This window comes from Osmerus mordax, chromosome 5 (genome assembly GCF_038355195.1).
Source record: "Osmerus mordax isolate fOsmMor3 chromosome 5, fOsmMor3.pri, whole genome shotgun sequence".
NCBI lineage: Eukaryota > Metazoa > Chordata > Actinopteri > Osmeriformes > Osmeridae > Osmerus > Osmerus mordax.
Genome location: NC_090054.1, coordinates 10,452,278 through 10,470,465, shown reverse-complemented (window position 1 = coordinate 10,470,465; position 18,188 = coordinate 10,452,278). Strand labels below are relative to the sequence as shown.

Below are 18,188 nucleotides of genomic sequence, written 5' to 3'. Positions count from 1 at the left end.
CCCCGAGGACCAGGATGGAGAGAGGCTGCTCTAAACCTCTTTATCGTGTGTGGAGCATTTGGTTTGTCTGTATCATCATACAGACAGAAGCCTCAAATTGGCCGCTAAGTAAGCGAAAAGCTCAAATGGGACCGACAATGTGGCAGGACACGTTTTCAGTGCGTATGCTAACAGTTAACCTTGATAGTTGTGTTGTTCAGTTCCTGGTACTACCCGTCTGGCCTGGCATTACTGCTGCTATAGGTGGGTATGTGTGTTTTACCTGTCTGACATGGTAGTACTAGAGTTACAGGTGGGTATGTGCGTGTTACCTGTCTGGCCTGGTAGTACTCTCGGAGCAGCTGGTCTCTCTGGATGATGGCCTCGGTCCTCTCCTTGCGGGCGACGTCTCTCTCCTCGCGGACTGTCTCGATGTCCTTGCAGGCCTGGCTCAGCTCCTTCTGGGCCTCGGCCTTGTCCTTCACCTCGTGGCAGTACTTCTCCAGCAGCTCGTTCCGCTCACAGATCGCCCGGTCGCGGTCCACCAGCGACGAGTTCAACTCCTGTAGCCCAACCCCCAAGCAGAGTGACGTTTGGATGTTTCGGAGCTCACGCTCTGAGGCGTTTAGGTGTGTTTTGGAACTTCCTAACAAGATCCTAACCTACAGTGCGGGATTCGAAGGGTAGGAGTTAGCCGAGGGGGATTTGGGTTACACATACACGTCCCACGCGCCGAAAAAAGGCCGTGGCTCTCGGCTCGTCGGCCGACGGGGCCGCTCACCTGTCTGAGAGCCTCCATCTCCTCACCGGCCACCATCCTCTCCGACGAGGTGTTCTTGAGGCGCGCCTCGGCCGCCTCCAGCTCCGTCTGCAGCTTGTCCAGCTCCTTGATCATCTGGTCCCGCTCGCTCATGACCAGGCGGTACTCGTTGAACACAGAGTCCCGCTCCTCCTTGTACTTGTCGCAGTCCTTGGCCGCCTTCAGCTGGAAGTTCTTGTGGCGCGTCACCTCCGCCTGTAGGCGCTCCATCTCCCTCTGCAGCTCCTTGTTCTGGGCCGAGGACTTGTTCAGCTCCTGCTGCACCGAGTCGAACCTGGAGGGGGGGTGGGGGGGGATGGATGTGGAGTGAGGGGGGGTGAGGAGGCGGTGTGTGTATGTGTGTGCGCGTGCTCGCAGAAATGGGGAACGCGGGGAATGCCGCGAGGGGAACGCGTGTCACCTCCTCATGGACGTCGAACACTGTTGCTGGTAGTGTATGGCCGAGTCGCGCTGCTTCAGCAGGGTGTCCATCTGCTTCTGCAGCCGCCGGTTCTCCTCCTCGGCCTGCTCCAGGCGGCTCAGGTCCGTGTCGTGGCTGGCCACCCGCTCGCTGTAGCGCTTGCTCAGGGCGTCGTACTCCTTCTTCGTGCCCTCCAGCTTGTCCATGGCCGTGTCGTAGAGCTTGTTGAGCACCTCCGACGAGCCGTTCTCCCTCATGACCTGAACCGACTGGCGTGCGTCAGGGGACACAAAGCGTCACGTGGCCGTTAGTCAACCAAACCCCTTGCGGCGGCGTTCTGCATGTGTGCATGTTTGTCTTTTTTTTTTTATTATTATTTAAGCTAGAGAGCACTTGGGTGACCGGCTCTGCAGATTGGGATCTGATTATTCCAGCGTGCGTTTCTATTTTTACAGCAGTCCAGCACCAGATGGCATCCACGGACAGCTGTGCATGGTCTTCGTATGAACAGACGCTAAGCTAAGCCAACACTGTTTGGCTTGACAGCGGGAAGTTGACTGGTCAGACTAGTTAGACTGTCTGTCAGAGAGCCAAGTATAGGAAGTGCAACTTCATGCTATTGAAAGGGCTTGTGATATATGGCTGGTAAGAGGAGGTACCACAGTGTTAGTGGTTTGTCATTTACAGCAATGTGACTGTTGGGTGGTGTCTAAACAATGCCTGGTTACAATGAATGTTTACCGTGGTAGCGTTGATCATGTTAAACGTAAAAGCGTTGTGTAGTGTGATGGCTTGGAAGCTGGAGTCAACCTGAGGGCTTTATCGACCCAAGCAGGGGTTATGTATGTGACTGTGTGTCTGAGTGTGGGAGTGAGTGTGTGTGTGTGTGTGTGTGTGTGTGTGTGTGTGTGGGGGGGTGGGGGGTGTTCTCTCTCCCAGTGTCAGCATGCCTTTATATAATCCAGAGCCATAACTCTCAGTATGCATCTGTGCTGTTCTCCCCTGGGACGTGTGACAGCAGCACGGCAGTGACCTCCCCAGGTCACTGCAACATCAACACCACAGCACACACCCGCTACTGTTCTACCCTTACAGCTAGCACCCAGCAGCACACACCAACCTCCTCTACTGGTCTACCACCACAGACAGCTAGCACATACTAACCGCTTCTTCTGGTCTACCACCACAGCTAGCACCAACTAACCTCTTCTCCTGGTCTACCAACACAGCTAGCACATACTAACCTCTTCTCCTGGTCTACCACCACAGCTAACACATACTAACCTCTTCTCCTGGTCTACGACCACAGCTAGCACATGCTATCCTCTTCTCCTGGTCTACCACCACAGCTAGCACATACTAATCTCTTTTCCTGGTCTACCACCACATACTAACCTCTTCTCCTGGTCTACCACCACAGCTAGCACATGCTAACCTCTTCTCCTGGTCTACCACCACAGCTAGCACATACTAACCTCTTCTCCTGGTATACTACCACAGCTAGCACATGCTAATCTCTTCTCCTGGTCTACCACAACAGCTAGCACATACTAACCTCTTCTCCTGGTCTACCACCACAGCTAGCACATACTAATCTCTTTTCCTGGTCTACCACCACATACTAACCTCTTCTCCTGGTCTACCACCACAACTAGCACATGCTAACCTCTTCTCCTGGTCTACCACCACAGCTAGCACATACTAACCCCCCCCCCCCCCCCAGCCTCTGCGCCCTCTGCTGTGCAACTAGCGTGTCCCATAGCAACGTTTGCGAGAGTTTTGGTGCGTTTACAGTAGCATATTATTGGCGGGCGAGGCTGTGATTGGAATACGGGACTGGAGCTGTCCCGGACGGGACAAATCAAAATCACCCATAATTCGGGATGTCCCGGACAAATCGGGACGGTTGGCAACCCTAACCACCACAGCTAGCATACAGCAGAACACACTAACCTCCTCTACGGGTCTACCACCACAGCTAGCTTAGAGCTTGGACTTAGGAGTGGGGATGTAATGTTTCATGCTTGTGTTCACAAAGTGTCCCCCAAAGAAAACCACACCTGTTGTTGCTGCAGCCGAAGGTCGGCCACCTCTTTCTGGTCCTCGCTGTGCAGCCTCTGAACCTCTTCGTAGCTCTGCTTGAGATGGTTGTGCTCTCGGACCAGCTGGGAATTCTCTCTCCTCAGAGCCTCCATCTCCTCCTTCAGCTGGGTCTGCTCCCCCAGCACCCGGCTGTGTAGCATACTGGACAGACGCGTGAGCACACACACACACACACACACACACAAACAGAAACACACACGTGATTCAATATACCAAGGCTTCATGGATTTCATTTCACTACAGTTTGTGGTCATTGTATACAGCAGTACAGATTTCAGACATGTCAACGACCAAGGCAAGAACAGATTGATAAAGGAACAGTGGGAGATAAAGTCAGTTTTCTTTCAAAATATTAAAATCGAAACACAGACATGTGCACATACATGGAGGCAGAAGCTTAGCTTGGCACCACGGCCAACAATGAGGAGGAGATTGAATTGTGAAGGGTCAAGGCAGGACTAAAACCTAATTTTCCTACACATCCGATGAGTTCTGTCAGGAGCGAAGGCCTCTCTCTGCTCGGCCCACCCCGCATGTCAACCACTATGGAGAGCACAGGGGTCGTGCTTAACCCATCCCGTTTGATTGCTTTCCTGGACAGCCTAGCTTACACACAATCAGAGACTCAGGGGACAAACTAACATGTAACGGTAATCCCCATTTGTTCTCTCACCCTACATCCCCCTGTAGATTCAAGGCAACCACAATGCCCACACACACACACACACGAGATTTAATGCCTGGGATTAATACATCTAGTCTGTATTGAATAAAGCAAAGCTCCAGAGGCACGGTTGAACTCCTGACAGACTTTTTTACAGCGAGTAAACAGATTTACTCGCTGGTAAAAAGTACTTGAAACCTGGAATACACCTTTGTGACTTGTCCCACAGGATAATAAAAAGTAATAAGAATGAAAAAAAACACTGATACAACTATATTCTACTGGACCTGGCCAAACAATCATAAACAAAAATGTTTTTCTTACATTAATTATTCATGCACCGAAGCCTAAGTAAGACCGGGCGCATGGTGCACATTTACGTAATTCCTCTCTAATAAGAAAAGACCATTATGCCCAGGGATGTTCTGTTCATTTGCGCAATTGCAAGAGCAGGCAATTATCTCGTTCACGTCCAAGTGAAACAATGTCATAAAACGGCTAATTATTTCTCCTCTCATTAAAAGCCGTGTTGGAGACCGCAGCAGATGGTGCTCGACAAAATGTCCACCTTTCACACCGGCTCCTGTGGCTCGGCGGGCAGAGAGTGGGACGCCAGAACGCCGTGACGCGGGGATACGGCTGGAGACCGGATCCAGGCAGCTTAGCCAGCTAAAGAAACGTAGACACGGCACCACTGACATTAAGACCGTTTAAACCAACTGACACCGGAAGGCTGTTAAATCCACTGGCACGACAGGAGGCACATTGTCAATCAAACGTCAGCCACGCTTGTTTGCTCTGCTGACTCGGAGCTGCATGCCATCTACTCTGGGTCAGGGAACAGAGGAAGGGTGTGAAAATGGTCATGGTCTTTTTCATCTTGGCTGGTGAGTCCCACTTAGCCCAATGACACTGTTGTACTTAAGCTGACTTTGGTGCAGCAGAGATACTTAAATGATCAAGGAGTGGATGAGTTGGCACTATAATTAGGTCATCTAAATGCGAAACATTTCTAAAACCTCCCAACCGGAGCTGGCAGACATTAGGATTGGACTCACTGGTAGAAGTCAGCCTCTTTGACGGCCTCCTCGCACCTCTTCAGGGTCTTGGTGTGCTGGTTCTGGAGGGACTGCAGCTCCGCCATGGCCCTCATACACTGGCTCTTAAGGTCATCGTAGTAGTCGCTTTGGAGTTTGGCCTTTGGGAGACTAACGGCATGGTGTCCTGTAGCAGTCGCTTTGGAGTTTGGCCTTAGGGAGCAAAAACCGACACGCCATCAGCACATACACTTAACCTGAGACCTCGCCAGTAAAGGCGGGGCCCTGATATTGGCCTGGATGTGACTGGGTGGGGGTGGGCTGGGTGAGGGTGGGGGTGGGGGGTAAAGACATTTGTGACCTCACTTTGCAGAAAATGAAGCAACGTTCGGGACAGCGCCTCGCGTCAACCCCAATGCCCTTCATTTTGGCAGAGAACACATTCAGCTCCACGGAAAAACATTCAAGCTTGTTGGGGCATGGTGCCTAAAGTCATTAACCGATTTAGTCAACATACTGGATAGCTTTGCGCATCTGTTTTTCCTCACAGTCAAACGGTACACGGGTTCACCTCTCCCTATGCTGATAACTACAGGGAAGACGGAACATAGAGACCATTTAACACCTGTTCAGGATCGTTACCAATTAACCTTCGTCCACAAGCTGGTCGTAAACCTAAGCAGTCCTAAGAAGGAACTAAAATGTAGTCAGTATTTTACATGCAACCAGCAATGCTTACGTTTCATAATTCAAATACACATTAAAATCAGTAAATAACAATTAAATACATTCATTATAGATTTGATTGCTAGCACAGGTAGGTCTTTTTTGGAAAACCGTGTTATTTACCGAATGGGAGACGGCCTTGAAGAGAGCCATTGGCTTCATATAAACTTGTGTCAACAGTGCTGATCGTAAACCTGTGCCTTAAGGCCCTTGTCCTCAAAATAACCTTGACTACACAGACGCATGCCTGGATTTGTCAGCTTCACTTGCACACAAAAAAACATGGAGACAATCAGAGCAGGCGAACATGAAATTGTCTCGTTTAGCCTCTTTGATGACTTGAAGACAGAAGGATAGGAAGAGAGAGATGGAGATAGAAAGAGAGAGAGAGATTGAAAGAGAGAGAGAGTGTCTATACCTGCAGTCGTCGAAGGTGGTGCCAGGTGAGGCCAACGCCAAGCGCTTGCGGAGCTCGTCTCTGTCGCGCGTCACCTTCCGTAGCTGGAACAGGACCGTGTCCAGGTTGTCGCCAGCAGGCCGGTTGTCGTTCATGGTGGGGGGCGGGGACGAGGCTGTACCGTTGACGGGTGAACCTGCAACCATGAGCGTGTCACTAGAGGCAAACACCGTACACCGCCACACACCATTCATGGCCTACATATGACCTTGTTTCAGACGATGCGTGATAACTGGACACAACACGACACGTGATTTCTGAGACAAAGGCAGTTGCAGAGCATCCTCCAGCAGCATTGCAAACACAAGGTTAAAACAGGTTACGCACTGGCCTCAACATTCAGAACACATTATGCCGTAATACTGGTGAAGGGCAACAACCGTCTGATATTAAATTCCATTCTAATCTTCTGTTCTTTTCCATTACAATCCGATGGACTTTTTTCCCCCCCAGAGAACCACCTAGGATTACAGCACTCCGATGTCCGTAATCCCCCACAGAATAATGAAAAACAGCAGCGTATTGCAGATGGGATTTAGATTTGAGAACATATTCTGAAGAGGTCTGTTAACAGCAGGCCCAGCGCTGGGAGTATGGTATAATATTTAATCACTTGTGCAGACAGTCATTTAGAAACCCAAAGAGTAAATTGAGGTCTTGGTAAAAGATTAATGCCCTGCGCTGCAATTATTCATTTCCACAGATTGGAGCTCATTTCCGCATTCATCCATTCCTCCTGTCCTGAAGGAGAGCCTGCTTCCTTCTCTTCCTAGCTGAAGAATCACGACAGCAAGTCGTTCCCTTGTAAGCCGAGCTTCCCTGGTGCGCTAGTGTGGAGTGGCTTCTAACCAGGGAAGGACGTGTCCTGTCCTAGGGTCCTCCGCGGGGTGGAGGGGAGGGGGCAGCAGGTGTTGGGGCCAGGAGCATGGAGGGGATTATGTGCATCCTTGGCTCCGCGTTTGGCCCTTGGGACGTTTACGTAACGCCGATGAGTCATTTGGAGTGCTCGTTTGGTCAGCACTCTGGCAGCAGTGTGTACGTGTGCGCAAAAAAAAAAGAGTGAATGTGGCCAACTTCCTTCGGGACTAATAAAACAAATAAAAAATAAAAGGAACGAAAGACAGATTGTATTGTACTCCAAGGCATTTCAACACAAGAGTTCCTATCTGAGCTCGAATGAGAAGGATCACTCATACTCGTGTCTTCTCTTTATCTCGCTGCTGCGACGCAGTGTTCTTAGCGTACGACTACATCGGCGTGACTTTTACCCAGCGGAGACAGGGATGTCCCCGGAGCTGGAGTGAGTGACAGGAACGTGATTACCATACTGGAGCGGTTACGTACCCACACTACTCAGGGAGCTGCTGCTTTCAGAGTCGGAAGGCATGGTGGAGAGAACGCTGTAGGTGGAGCCTGGAGAGAGAGAGAGAGAAAGAGAGAGAGAGAGAGAGAGAGAGAGAGAGAGAGAGAGAGAGAGAGAGAGAGAGAGAGAGAGAGAGAGAGAGAGAGAGAGAGAGAGCGAAAAGAGTGGGAGAAACAAAGAGAGAGAGAAGTTTGACATGATGAATGAGGACGATATCTTGTCTGGATACATTATCAAGTCATTCTGAAACGGACATGTTTAATCAATCCATGATAAATGGAACAAACAAAAAACGAACAATGGGACTACTTCCATGTACCCCTCATACACCATACATGTAGCTGTTCCACAGTGTTATAAGGCTTACATAGCTTTCCTCTCTCTCTATTTGCTTTTTGTGATTCGTGTATTCCATATGGGAGTCAGATGGCTGAGCGGTGAGGGAGTCGGGCTAGTAATCTGAAGGTTGCCAGTTCGATTCCCTGCCGTGTCAAGTGACGTTGTGTCCTTGGGCAAGGCACTTCACCCTACTTGCTTCGGGGGGAATGTCCCTGTACTTACTGTAAGTCGCTCTGGATAAGAGCGTCTGCTAAATGACTAAATGTAAATGTATATGGGACGATTTTGGCAAGTGTCTAGTCTTAGCAGTTCCTTGGCATTCCCCAATGCAATACCGTTACTCAACTGTGCACTTCTTATGCTTGATTATCTGCTGCACTCACTGTATAGACGTTTTGTGTGCGGCTTTGGAGAAATGAAAAATGCAAGAGGGAATATGTAAATGTGAATTTCAGGGTTTTGCTCTGGACTCCCACTGCCACTAGTCATGGCTTCTCTCTCTGTGCATCCAGTACTGCTTTGATGCATATTCCTCATATGTTACCGCCACGCAGGCACAATGTCATGGTTGAAATTGGATTTACTCTTTATGACAAGCATAGAGAAGCCTGAGGAAGGCTGGTGAATAGCACTTTTACAGTGCCATGGCGGAGGCACGTCACATATAGAGAAATCCATAGGGGTACGTCGTTGTGTGCCGGGCAGAATACGGGTTTTATGGCGAGGCGGCTGAATGGCTCACAAAGGGCACCGTCGAATAAGAGTTCGAGCCTTCGCTGGGAGAGCTCGCGAGATTCTACCTTTTGGCGATGTCCCCCTGCCTTCGGAGGTGCGTTTTTGTGACGTGCAGTCTAATGGACACTGCCCCCGAATTGGTTGTGACACACCAGAAGACTCGCTAGCAGCTAACAACAAATCACCCGATCTCCATCGGTGCCCTTGGTTCCCTGCTGTGTTAGGCAACTCTAGGTCTGGTCGATCTGACAAGGCCGAGTCTAATTAGCTGTGAGCTTGATGAGACTGAGACTCTTATCTCTGGCCCTGCGGAGGGAAGGAGAGAGAGAAGGGAAGGAGAGGACCGAGTCTAGAGAGGAGAATAATCTGACATGAAGAAGAAGGAAGTGAATAAGCATAAGGGGGTGGGGGTGAGCGTTGTTGAACGATGAACAGACGCAAGGAAGGTGTAGTTCAAAAGAGAGAACAGAAGGGAGACAGAGAGAGAGAGACTTTTAATCTGCTTTCATACTCCCTGAAGCTGGACACGTTCCTGTGAGAAGTAGAGCTTTGATTTCACATTGTTCTACCAGACTTGAGCTACACTCCGAAGGCTGCATTACATCATGTGTTTTCCCACTCCACACACACACACACACACACACACACTCGTATTTCTCCAGATGGAAATGAGAGCTCACTCCACATTGCTCCCTTAAGTAGAGCAGCTAACTTAAATCCTGTGGAGAGAAGACACACACTGGTTCAGTGTCTAAAGCTACCAATGAATGTAGTATAGATTGCATATTAGATAAAACGAAGCCCAACTCGTGTTCCCAGGGTCGACAGCATTAGCCTTTCGTAACTGGCCTTTAATCATCGATAGTAATTATGGATAGCCTCGTTCAGCGAAGCCCATCATTTGTAAACAAGCTGACTACATCAATAAAGGCTGTATTCATTAGTGCTGGGTATGGATACGGGTAGCTTTAGGATGCACCCTTCCTTGCACCCCTGCCAGTCAGCCAGCTAGCCAACCAGTCTGTCAACCAGCCAGTCAGATAAATCATGAACAATCCCCTCTGACACCCACACACCATTTTCACAGATCCTTTCTGACACACGTGGCATTTTCTACAGTCGAAACAACTCGGATCCAAGCCAAGGAGCACATCATCTACTGCCCTTAGACATGCCAATAAGGACCATTGGCAAAACTTTGGGGTTACTTAGAGGTGAATTGTGCACTGTTCTAACTGTTCACAAATAAACAGTGACACATATTTAAAAGGAGGGAGACCTGATCGTGTGAAGCTATGCAGCTTTACAACAAAGGCCTGGCTTCATGGCTTTAAATAGGTCAGGGGAGCCCTTGGTCTGCCTTGGGGGCTCCGTGGGTCTCCTCCCCTCCCTCACCAATGCTCCAGGACCAATAGTTGCTCCAGAACACCAGCTTTACCCCCCCCCCCCCCCCCAGCACAGAAAAGGGGGGGATGGCACGCGTTGCCATGGTGAATCTGGACTGGAGGACTAGTACATTTCGCAGCTTGGCAAAAAAATTGGGATGGCAGTTGGAGATGGAACCTATTCCCGTTCCAACAATCAAAGAGACGCTAGTCTAGCACCCCGTCAAGTGTGACTACATAATTCATGAGTTCTGGAAAAGTCTTTAATCTAAAAATGAAACCCCAAAAACATAAATGTGAATATATCTGTGGTTATCTGAAAGACCTGGTGCTGCTGCTTTCAAACGCTTTTATCCCAGGATCTTGACAAGCCCGAAACTAAGGATCTGACACAGACACTCTCTTCCCGAGGAGAAAGGAAAACTTCGGGGGGCACTTGGGGAAAGAACATAATTTGCATTCTATCAAAAAAACACGAACGTCTGCTGTTGTGTGTTAGACTCTTGTCAGCTCTTCTTACTGTCTGGTGAGTTTCCCTGATGCAAAAGACCATCACGCCACACTGGCTAACAAATAGAAGAAGACAAGAAAAAAAGCGAAAGAGAAAAAGGAGGGTTCAAATCCCTCCGTCATGACCTTCAAGAGAAAGGACGGATCACAACAACATGGTGGACACCTATCCGGTTCTTTACCAGATCTGCAGTGCCCAGAGGGCGTTGGGGGTGGGGGAGTACTTTCGACACGGCCAGGGGCTGACAAACTGCTCTGTTTACCCTCATCCCGGGGCTCTAAATCAGCTGCAGCTTTTGGCGGAGCTCCCCAGCTCATGGGGAGGGGGCTATGGTGCTAGACACCGCTGTTTGACTCGGCCTGAAGGAAGCCTCGTCTGACTGCCCCCGTCCTTCTGCACCAACACCCCCCCCCCAGCCCCCAACACACACACACACACACACACACACACAGCTGCTCTCTCTATGCTCCTACCCTCAGGAGGGTAGACACACTGGCACACAGGGTGAGATGAGAAGGAAGAGGGGAAGGAAGAAGAAGGAGAAGAGGGAACGGATAACAAGGGTCATAAGGCTTTGCACAAACTTGTTGGCTCCACGCACGCTGTCATCAAAGCAAAAATGGGGGACATGCCAAGTAAGACATTGAGAAATGCAATGTACATTTCAAATACAAACTTTCCACTGAAATTGTTGTCGTTTTACTTTCCAAACAAATCCAAAATAATCATTAAACGCAATCTAACTAGTGTCAGGACTGGGTCTAGGGTCCATTATGTACCTATACTGTGGCGCCCCACTGCAGGAGAGCAGAACTCTCTGGGGTGAGGTAATTAACAAGCAGCACTTCCACCTGTGCTCCCTTGCCACATGGCCTCTACCCCAGCTGTATCTAACATGGATAGAATTCCCCATTAGGATGGACAGCTCATGGAGAGAGATAACCAGAAGCATCCTCGACTGGAGAGCAGTTTAGCCAAGAAGACACTGGCCCCCCACCAACAAAAGAGTCAGCAACCACTGGCAGGGAAGTAGGCCTACTGGAACATCCAGAAAAACCTCTAACCCGCTCTCGTTGGCTCCCTTCATTTCTGAAAATTGAGGACTATCAGACAAAGATGCCTCGGTCAGAGAAGCTTTTTTTGTTCAAAGTACTCTTCTTCCACCCAAAACCCCTTTTTTCACCTTGTCAAAATAAAATATTGTACCAACAAGCATTCCTCTCTGGTCATCCATTTGATTGGAACCCCTTCTCCCTCCTACCCCAGCCATGCCACAACAAATAAGCCGAGAGGATGTGGTCATGTGGGTCCATACAGGGGGGATGACCCTAAAGCGCCTGTCTAAGCTCACAGGTCCTAGCCTGATGTTCATTCAGGCCATGCGGGTGTTCAGCAGCACGTCCTGAGAAAGGAGGTCGTCACCACTTGGGTGGTTCAAACTAACGTAAAACACATCTGGTGTGATGCCATACATTTTGACCTCTCGGTAGTAACTCTCAGTAGTGTCCTTGGACCTCCGGAGCGACGAAAAGAACTTCCTATAATGCACGGACACAGGACGAACATGCCAACTCATCTTGGTTCCTTAGTCAGTCGTTCCGTTGAATCTGTGATTCAGGGAGGACCTCGGTACGGTGCCCTTGGCCTTCGCCCTCGGCTGGCAGGTCCGTCAAAAGTGCTGAACAGTCCAGAAGCGCCCCGGCGTGCACCACGGCGCAGCCCATTATCACAGTAGCGCACGGTTCCCCCTCGCCGTGAAGAACACTAACTCAGCATAATAGAGACATTAAGCGCCTTCTGAACAGTTTGCCCGTGCCAGAGGTTGAGGCATTAAGGTGAACTAAACAAAACGTGAAGATGACTGCAATAACTCCAGAAAGCTGCGAGCGAAAAGAAGAAGAAGAAAAATTTTTTTTACAACCGCATCAGACCATTGGAGAATGCTACTTTTTACACAGCGAAAGCACGCTCGGGTAATCCGAGCCGCTCTTTGAAAACAGAGACGTGACAGATTGTGTCACCTGTCTGCAGGTAGCAGGCAGAGCTCCCGTACTCTGCATCTCAGTTTTATATGTGACAAAGGTTTCTCCTGAATTAGATGCCCTAGTTATGGGCTAACAATAAAAAGAAACTGCTACGCTAACACAGCAGTTGGGGTAAGATGAAAATCCGTCATAAGGGTAGTGGGGGGGGGGGGGGGGGGGGGAGAAAAGAGCTCTGTTTATTTCCATGACCTCACTTCGTCAGCAATGTTTAAACTGTGGCATTTCCTCAGCTTTCCAGGGTCATTAGCAAGCAGAGGAAACATGTCTAAATGTTAACGAAGTCCTGTTCTGCTTCTCCTCCCTGCTGGGCTAGCTGTGAATGTCACTGCTGGAGGGGAGAGGTCTGGTGAGTCTGATACCCATGTATCGCCCCTACAAAACCAGTTTGCTGTGGAAAGCATGATGTGATTCACACACCAGTTGGGCTATCAGAGATCAATAGACTCAAACCGGGACAATGACATCCACGACCCTGAGATAACACAAAGGTTAACGTCTCGTTTGCTCATGCAGGCTTGATCCAATGATTTAATTGATCGCTACATTAGTAACAACTGAGCCATTAACAAAGACTTAAAAGTTGCATACAACACAATCTTGGACTTTCCATTGAAAAAGATTGAGTTCTTAGTCTGTATAGACACTGAAGTCTTGCCATCCCGGACTCTACCCCACAGCAATGCGATAAAATCCACTATGACATGCAGTATAAAATAAGCTATGAAATATTATCAATCACATCCCGCGACTAGACCAGGGATGGATTGATGGCCCCATCGACAGTGTACACACAGAGAGAGAAACAGGGCACCGGACAGAGACAGAAAGACGAAATAAAAAGAAACAGAGAAAAGAAGATGAAGAGAGACGATACGAGGAAAGAGGAAGGAGGAGAGAGAGAACCTGTAGAACCGATTGAGAAAGGGAGTGGAGATGGATGCAAGCTTGGCCCAAGACGGGTCTTTAAGAGCGGTGAAAGTGACCCAGTGTCAGGACATTAGTCATCTTGTCTGTTTGTCCCTGTAGTTTATGGACTGGGAGAGGAGCCCTGGTCGAAACAGTCCCACTGGTCCTGGGCTCCTCCCTCTCTCCCTCTCTCCCTCTCTCCCTCTCTCCCTCTCTCTCACACACACTATCACACACACTCTCACACACACTCTCACACACACTCTCACACACACTCTCACACACACTCTCACACACACACACTCACACACACTCTCACACACACAGCTGACTGGGCACTTTAGGTCTGCTCAACTTATAAACAAAAGGCCTGTTGTCTCCCTTCCTCTCTCTCTCTCCCTATCCCTCTCTTTCCCACTCTCTGTCCGCTCCGAGTATCTAGCCAGCTCTTCCATTTAATGCCATGGAGAATAAAACCACTCCAAAGAGTGCGTTTGTGTATTTGTTTATGAGGTGTGTGAGAATGAGAGAAAATGAGTGAGTGAGTCTGTGTGTAAGAGAGAGAGAGACAGAGAGAGAGACAGACAGCGAGAATGAGAAAGAGAGAGTGTGAGAGAGAGAGAGTGTGAGAGAGAGAGAGTGAGAGACAGAAACCGACAGAGACAGAGACTGCACGTGTGCGCGAGACAGAACACATGAAGAGACTAGCAGAAGATGTGGACGCTGCACCCTGTCAGGGACCATTGCATCAAACTCCTCTCTGCGTGCATTTAAATCAATGTCACAGTCAGCAGAGAGGGGTGGTGCTGTATACCTGCTCTATAGGTGACACAGTGGTGATGCCCTGCTGCAGGGGAAGAGAGCAATTTCAAGTATAAAATGTGCTTTCGTTGCTGCTTTAGAGCTGTGAAACAAGCACAGAAGTCTGTGGTATACTAGGCTGAACCGAAATGTACTTTTTAAACAGCCTTTATTATTGATCTGGGAAATTATGTATTTATTTTAAAGTATTGTGAGACAAGTATAGTGTCGATGTATGAAACGTGTCCTGCAGGCTAGGGTTGGGGGAAGCACACCAGGTTGCTTGGAACAATCCCTTCTCTTCCTCCTCCACTGCTATGACAGAGGTTGTTTATCAATCCACCTTTTTTCCGTTCTTGCGAACTCGTTTGACGTCATCTTTCATTGCCCAAGTACGGTTCCAATCCAAAGAACACAAGTTACCAAGAACGCCCAAAATACCCGGAAATGTTCTTGATCCGCCCCTTTTATCGAGGATGCATCGGATGGTGACGTGGTCAGCGAGAACGCATCTGTTTTCCCAGAAGTCAGTGCAAGAACACATCTCAAATCGTTCCCCGTCCTCGCGGTCTTGCGAGACCATTCTCGCAAGACGCCTGGCAATAAAGTTCTTCTCAAGAACACAAGTATGTCTTAGCGTTCTTCGGATTGATAAACAGCCAGAACGTGGTTCAGCAGACAGTTTGCGTGTGTCTTAGGACAGAAAGTTGAACTGAAAAAAAACCTCAGGACAGCAGCACAAAGGGCCGGCAAAGACAAGTGTCATGAGAGGATGACTTGAGAGCTGCCTGCTATCAGAGAGGCTCATCAGACATTCACACTCACTTTCTGTCTCGCACATACACACACACACACACACACACACACACACACACACACACACACACACACACACACACACACACACACACACACACACACACACACACACACACACACACACACACACACACACACACACACACACACACACACACACACACACACACACAGCGGGGCTCAGACATTTCCATCCCCCTCTGTCTTTCCACCTGCCTGAAGGGTCTTTGAGCTCCGTCTCCAGTCTTTACCAACGCAGTTAAACACCGTAATTGCGTCAGTTGGAAAGCTGCACTAAAGATAATGAAAAGCATAAAAAAACTGCCCTCAACTGGAGTCTGAGGCAGCCAAGAGCACCCAAACCAGTACAGAGGGCTGCAGAGGCATGATAATGTGAGTCTACCTGAAAGAGCTTACAACAGGGAGAAGACAGCTAATCCTCTGATGAATAACACAGGCCGACTAGGCAACGTTCAGAGCTGCCGCTGCTCATATTGGCAACACTGAGGGAGCGTTCAGGGTCCTGGTGGAAGTGTTCTGTTGAGGCTCTGCTGAGGTAACTTGGAACGGGGGGAGGTAATGTGGGAACTGAGCTCAGGTTGTGGTAGCTCAACACCTCTTCCCCTGTTTGTCCACAGGCGTTGGTGAGGATGAATCTATACATGCTTGAGTCTGATTGACAAGACAAGAGAGGGTGACCAAACCTCATCCTGTAACCTCCATTGTATGTCAAAGACATGCAGCATAAAACTGTTGTGATTCATTCAAATAGCAAAATCTGAAGCCAAACCTTTCAATGTGCACTGACAATAACTGGGCTTGTACCGTACATAGCAAGATTGACTGTCACCATGTTATGGATTTAGAAGCATGGGCGTAAGCACGCACAGGTCGATATGGAACAGCACATCAGCGCCAAGCATGTTGCCATGGAAACAAGTCAGGCCATCTCATCTACAGAAAATAAATCACTTGATTTGGTCATATAAATGCAAATTGCATATTAATGCCAGTCATTGATAATATTTGGATGGGGTTGGTTCTAACACAAATCCTCTTCAAAATCCTCTAATAAAAATGAATGATTTTTGCTAAGGTAATCTGACAGTAGCTGGTTATGCTTTCTCAAGTGGAAACAATTACTAACAAACAGAGAATCTTGAAACTAAATGAAACCAATTTGGGGCTTTTAACCTAAAAAAGTACCATCATGTAATTCTCACCTCAACCTAAAATCATGTGTTCACAAATGATACACTGTCATGGTGCGCTGAGATTAGTGGAGGTTAACATTTCAACTGGTAATTGTAGCTCATCAGACCAAACCTGTGCAAAAGAGGGTTGTGCATTACGCAGCAGCACACCAGATCTGAATTCCTATGAGTTATTGCATGCATGAACGATCATAGTACATTCTCAAATAAATGTCAACCTGAGCTAATATGTCTTAATAATGTCTAATCCTATTCTGGTGTGCAGGGTGTAGGATATGTGATGGTACATTACAGTGTTTGTAACTCTGATCTGTAACCTGTTAATGATACAATGTTGAATGTTACAGTTGCATGGGCTACAATTGCGACCACCATAGTTGTAAGCACAACACTGTTGTTCAAGGGACCACCCAGCCAGGTTGAGGCCAGAGAATTGAGAGAGGGACTTGGGTAACCGCGCGTTGTTCACGCACTCATCTCATTGATAAATATGGGCTATTAGATTGACTAGGGTTATGTAGGTGTGCATGCACGGTGTCTTACCCGACGAGTGATCCACTGGTCCGCCACCGTTGATAAACAGGGCAGAATACAGGTCAGGGTACGCCTTTTCCAAGGCCACACACAGGTCTAGGAAATGGTCGCTCTCCTTGTTCATCAGCATCTTCAAAAGCTGGTCTACTTTCTCCGCGCAGGATGAACAGTTCTGATCTAATTCGAATCGATCGAGCTCACTTAAGGTACCAGACACTATCAGCAGTTCTATCAGCCGGTCCGCATCTGTTATGGACTCCAATAAGTTCTGGTGGCATTGGTCTAATAACTCTTTGTGCTTTGGCTCCATTGCTATTCTCTGTAGTTCCGTAGCTCACGAGCTAACTGACAGGCTGTTTTTTCCTCCGCTCCACTTCTTAGAATGAGCCCAGATACGCGAAGAAGGGTCTTGCTTCACTTGTAGGATTTCGGCAGAATAACCATGGCATGGGATGGCATGGGACACCAATTTTCATAGCAAATAGAAAAAGGCACAAGAAGCCATATTTGTTGCCTAAGGCTGTTGACTGCACTAAACAGCGATGCATTTTTCCAGCTTACTTACGTCTTCTAACCTCGTCCATTTCTCCTTTGTTTCCTTCGAAAACCTACCCGAACATCTATGCGTTTTCCGATGAGTCATTTACAGCGCAAGATGCCCTTTCAACTGCTATGAAAACTATCGTAACTCTGTCGCCGTTTCTCAGTTACACTGTATCTTCCGCCATGTCCAGGCAGTTTAGCAGCTGCTGCCTGGTGTCAATCAACTTTCCATACAATGACCATGTAAGGTGAAACAGGGCGGGTTTTTTGAAAGACACACCCAACAGTTCAATGGGCGTGCCAATGGGGCGTGAACGCAACACCCCGTAGTACGTCGAAAATCCCAAGTGGAAAAATGAGAATGGATGTAGGCAATTTGCGTGACAATGTTTTTTTTGTGCTACATTTTAAAAGAGAGACAGGTGGATAATGGAATAGTGTAGCCTACTATTTACATTTCATAATAGTGATTTTGTGATGATGCTATTTAAATTATAGTAGACCTGAGACCTCTTATGTAATGTTATTTTGATACTGCCCATTTCAGTTAATGCATTCAAATGTCTTTCTTTTTGCATCACAGCTCTTTTTTTCAAAAGAAATTCTATGATTTTTGTTAAAATGCTACATGGCGACTGGGGAGATGGGGGGGGGAATCTAGCTGGTGATAAGGTTGTACAGGATCATGATGGATGTAGCCTGGTCCTTCTCGCTCAGCCCCCAGTTAAATCAAGACTGCGGCCACAGAGGCAGGCAGTAGCTTCTCCAGCCGTGACCTTATTCATGCAGATAGCACCTCATTTCCAT

General features: G+C 48.4%; 1 protein-coding gene across 2 annotated transcripts in view; it reads right to left on the bottom strand.

The window, feature by feature from the left end:
- Positions 1–17,531, bottom strand: part of dlg5a (discs, large homolog 5a (Drosophila)) — a 35,977-nt gene extending 18,446 nt beyond the window's left edge. For both annotated transcript variants that reach the window (XM_067236683.1, XM_067236684.1), the window contains exons 1-8: positions 16,848–17,531; positions 7,531–7,599; positions 6,148–6,322; positions 5,025–5,216; positions 3,260–3,443; positions 1,200–1,468; positions 761–1,073; positions 312–542 (exon numbers count right to left, since the gene is read on the bottom strand). In XM_067236683.1, coding sequence (XP_067092784.1) covers positions 312–542; positions 761–1,073; positions 1,200–1,468; positions 3,260–3,443; positions 5,025–5,216; positions 6,148–6,322; positions 7,531–7,599; positions 16,848–17,148 — 1,734 coding nt within the window. In that variant the 5' untranslated portion in view covers positions 17,149–17,531. The remainder of the gene's footprint in view (positions 1–311; positions 543–760; positions 1,074–1,199; positions 1,469–3,259; positions 3,444–5,024; positions 5,217–6,147; positions 6,323–7,530; positions 7,600–16,847) is intronic.
- Positions 17,532–18,188: the final 657 nt, after the last annotated feature.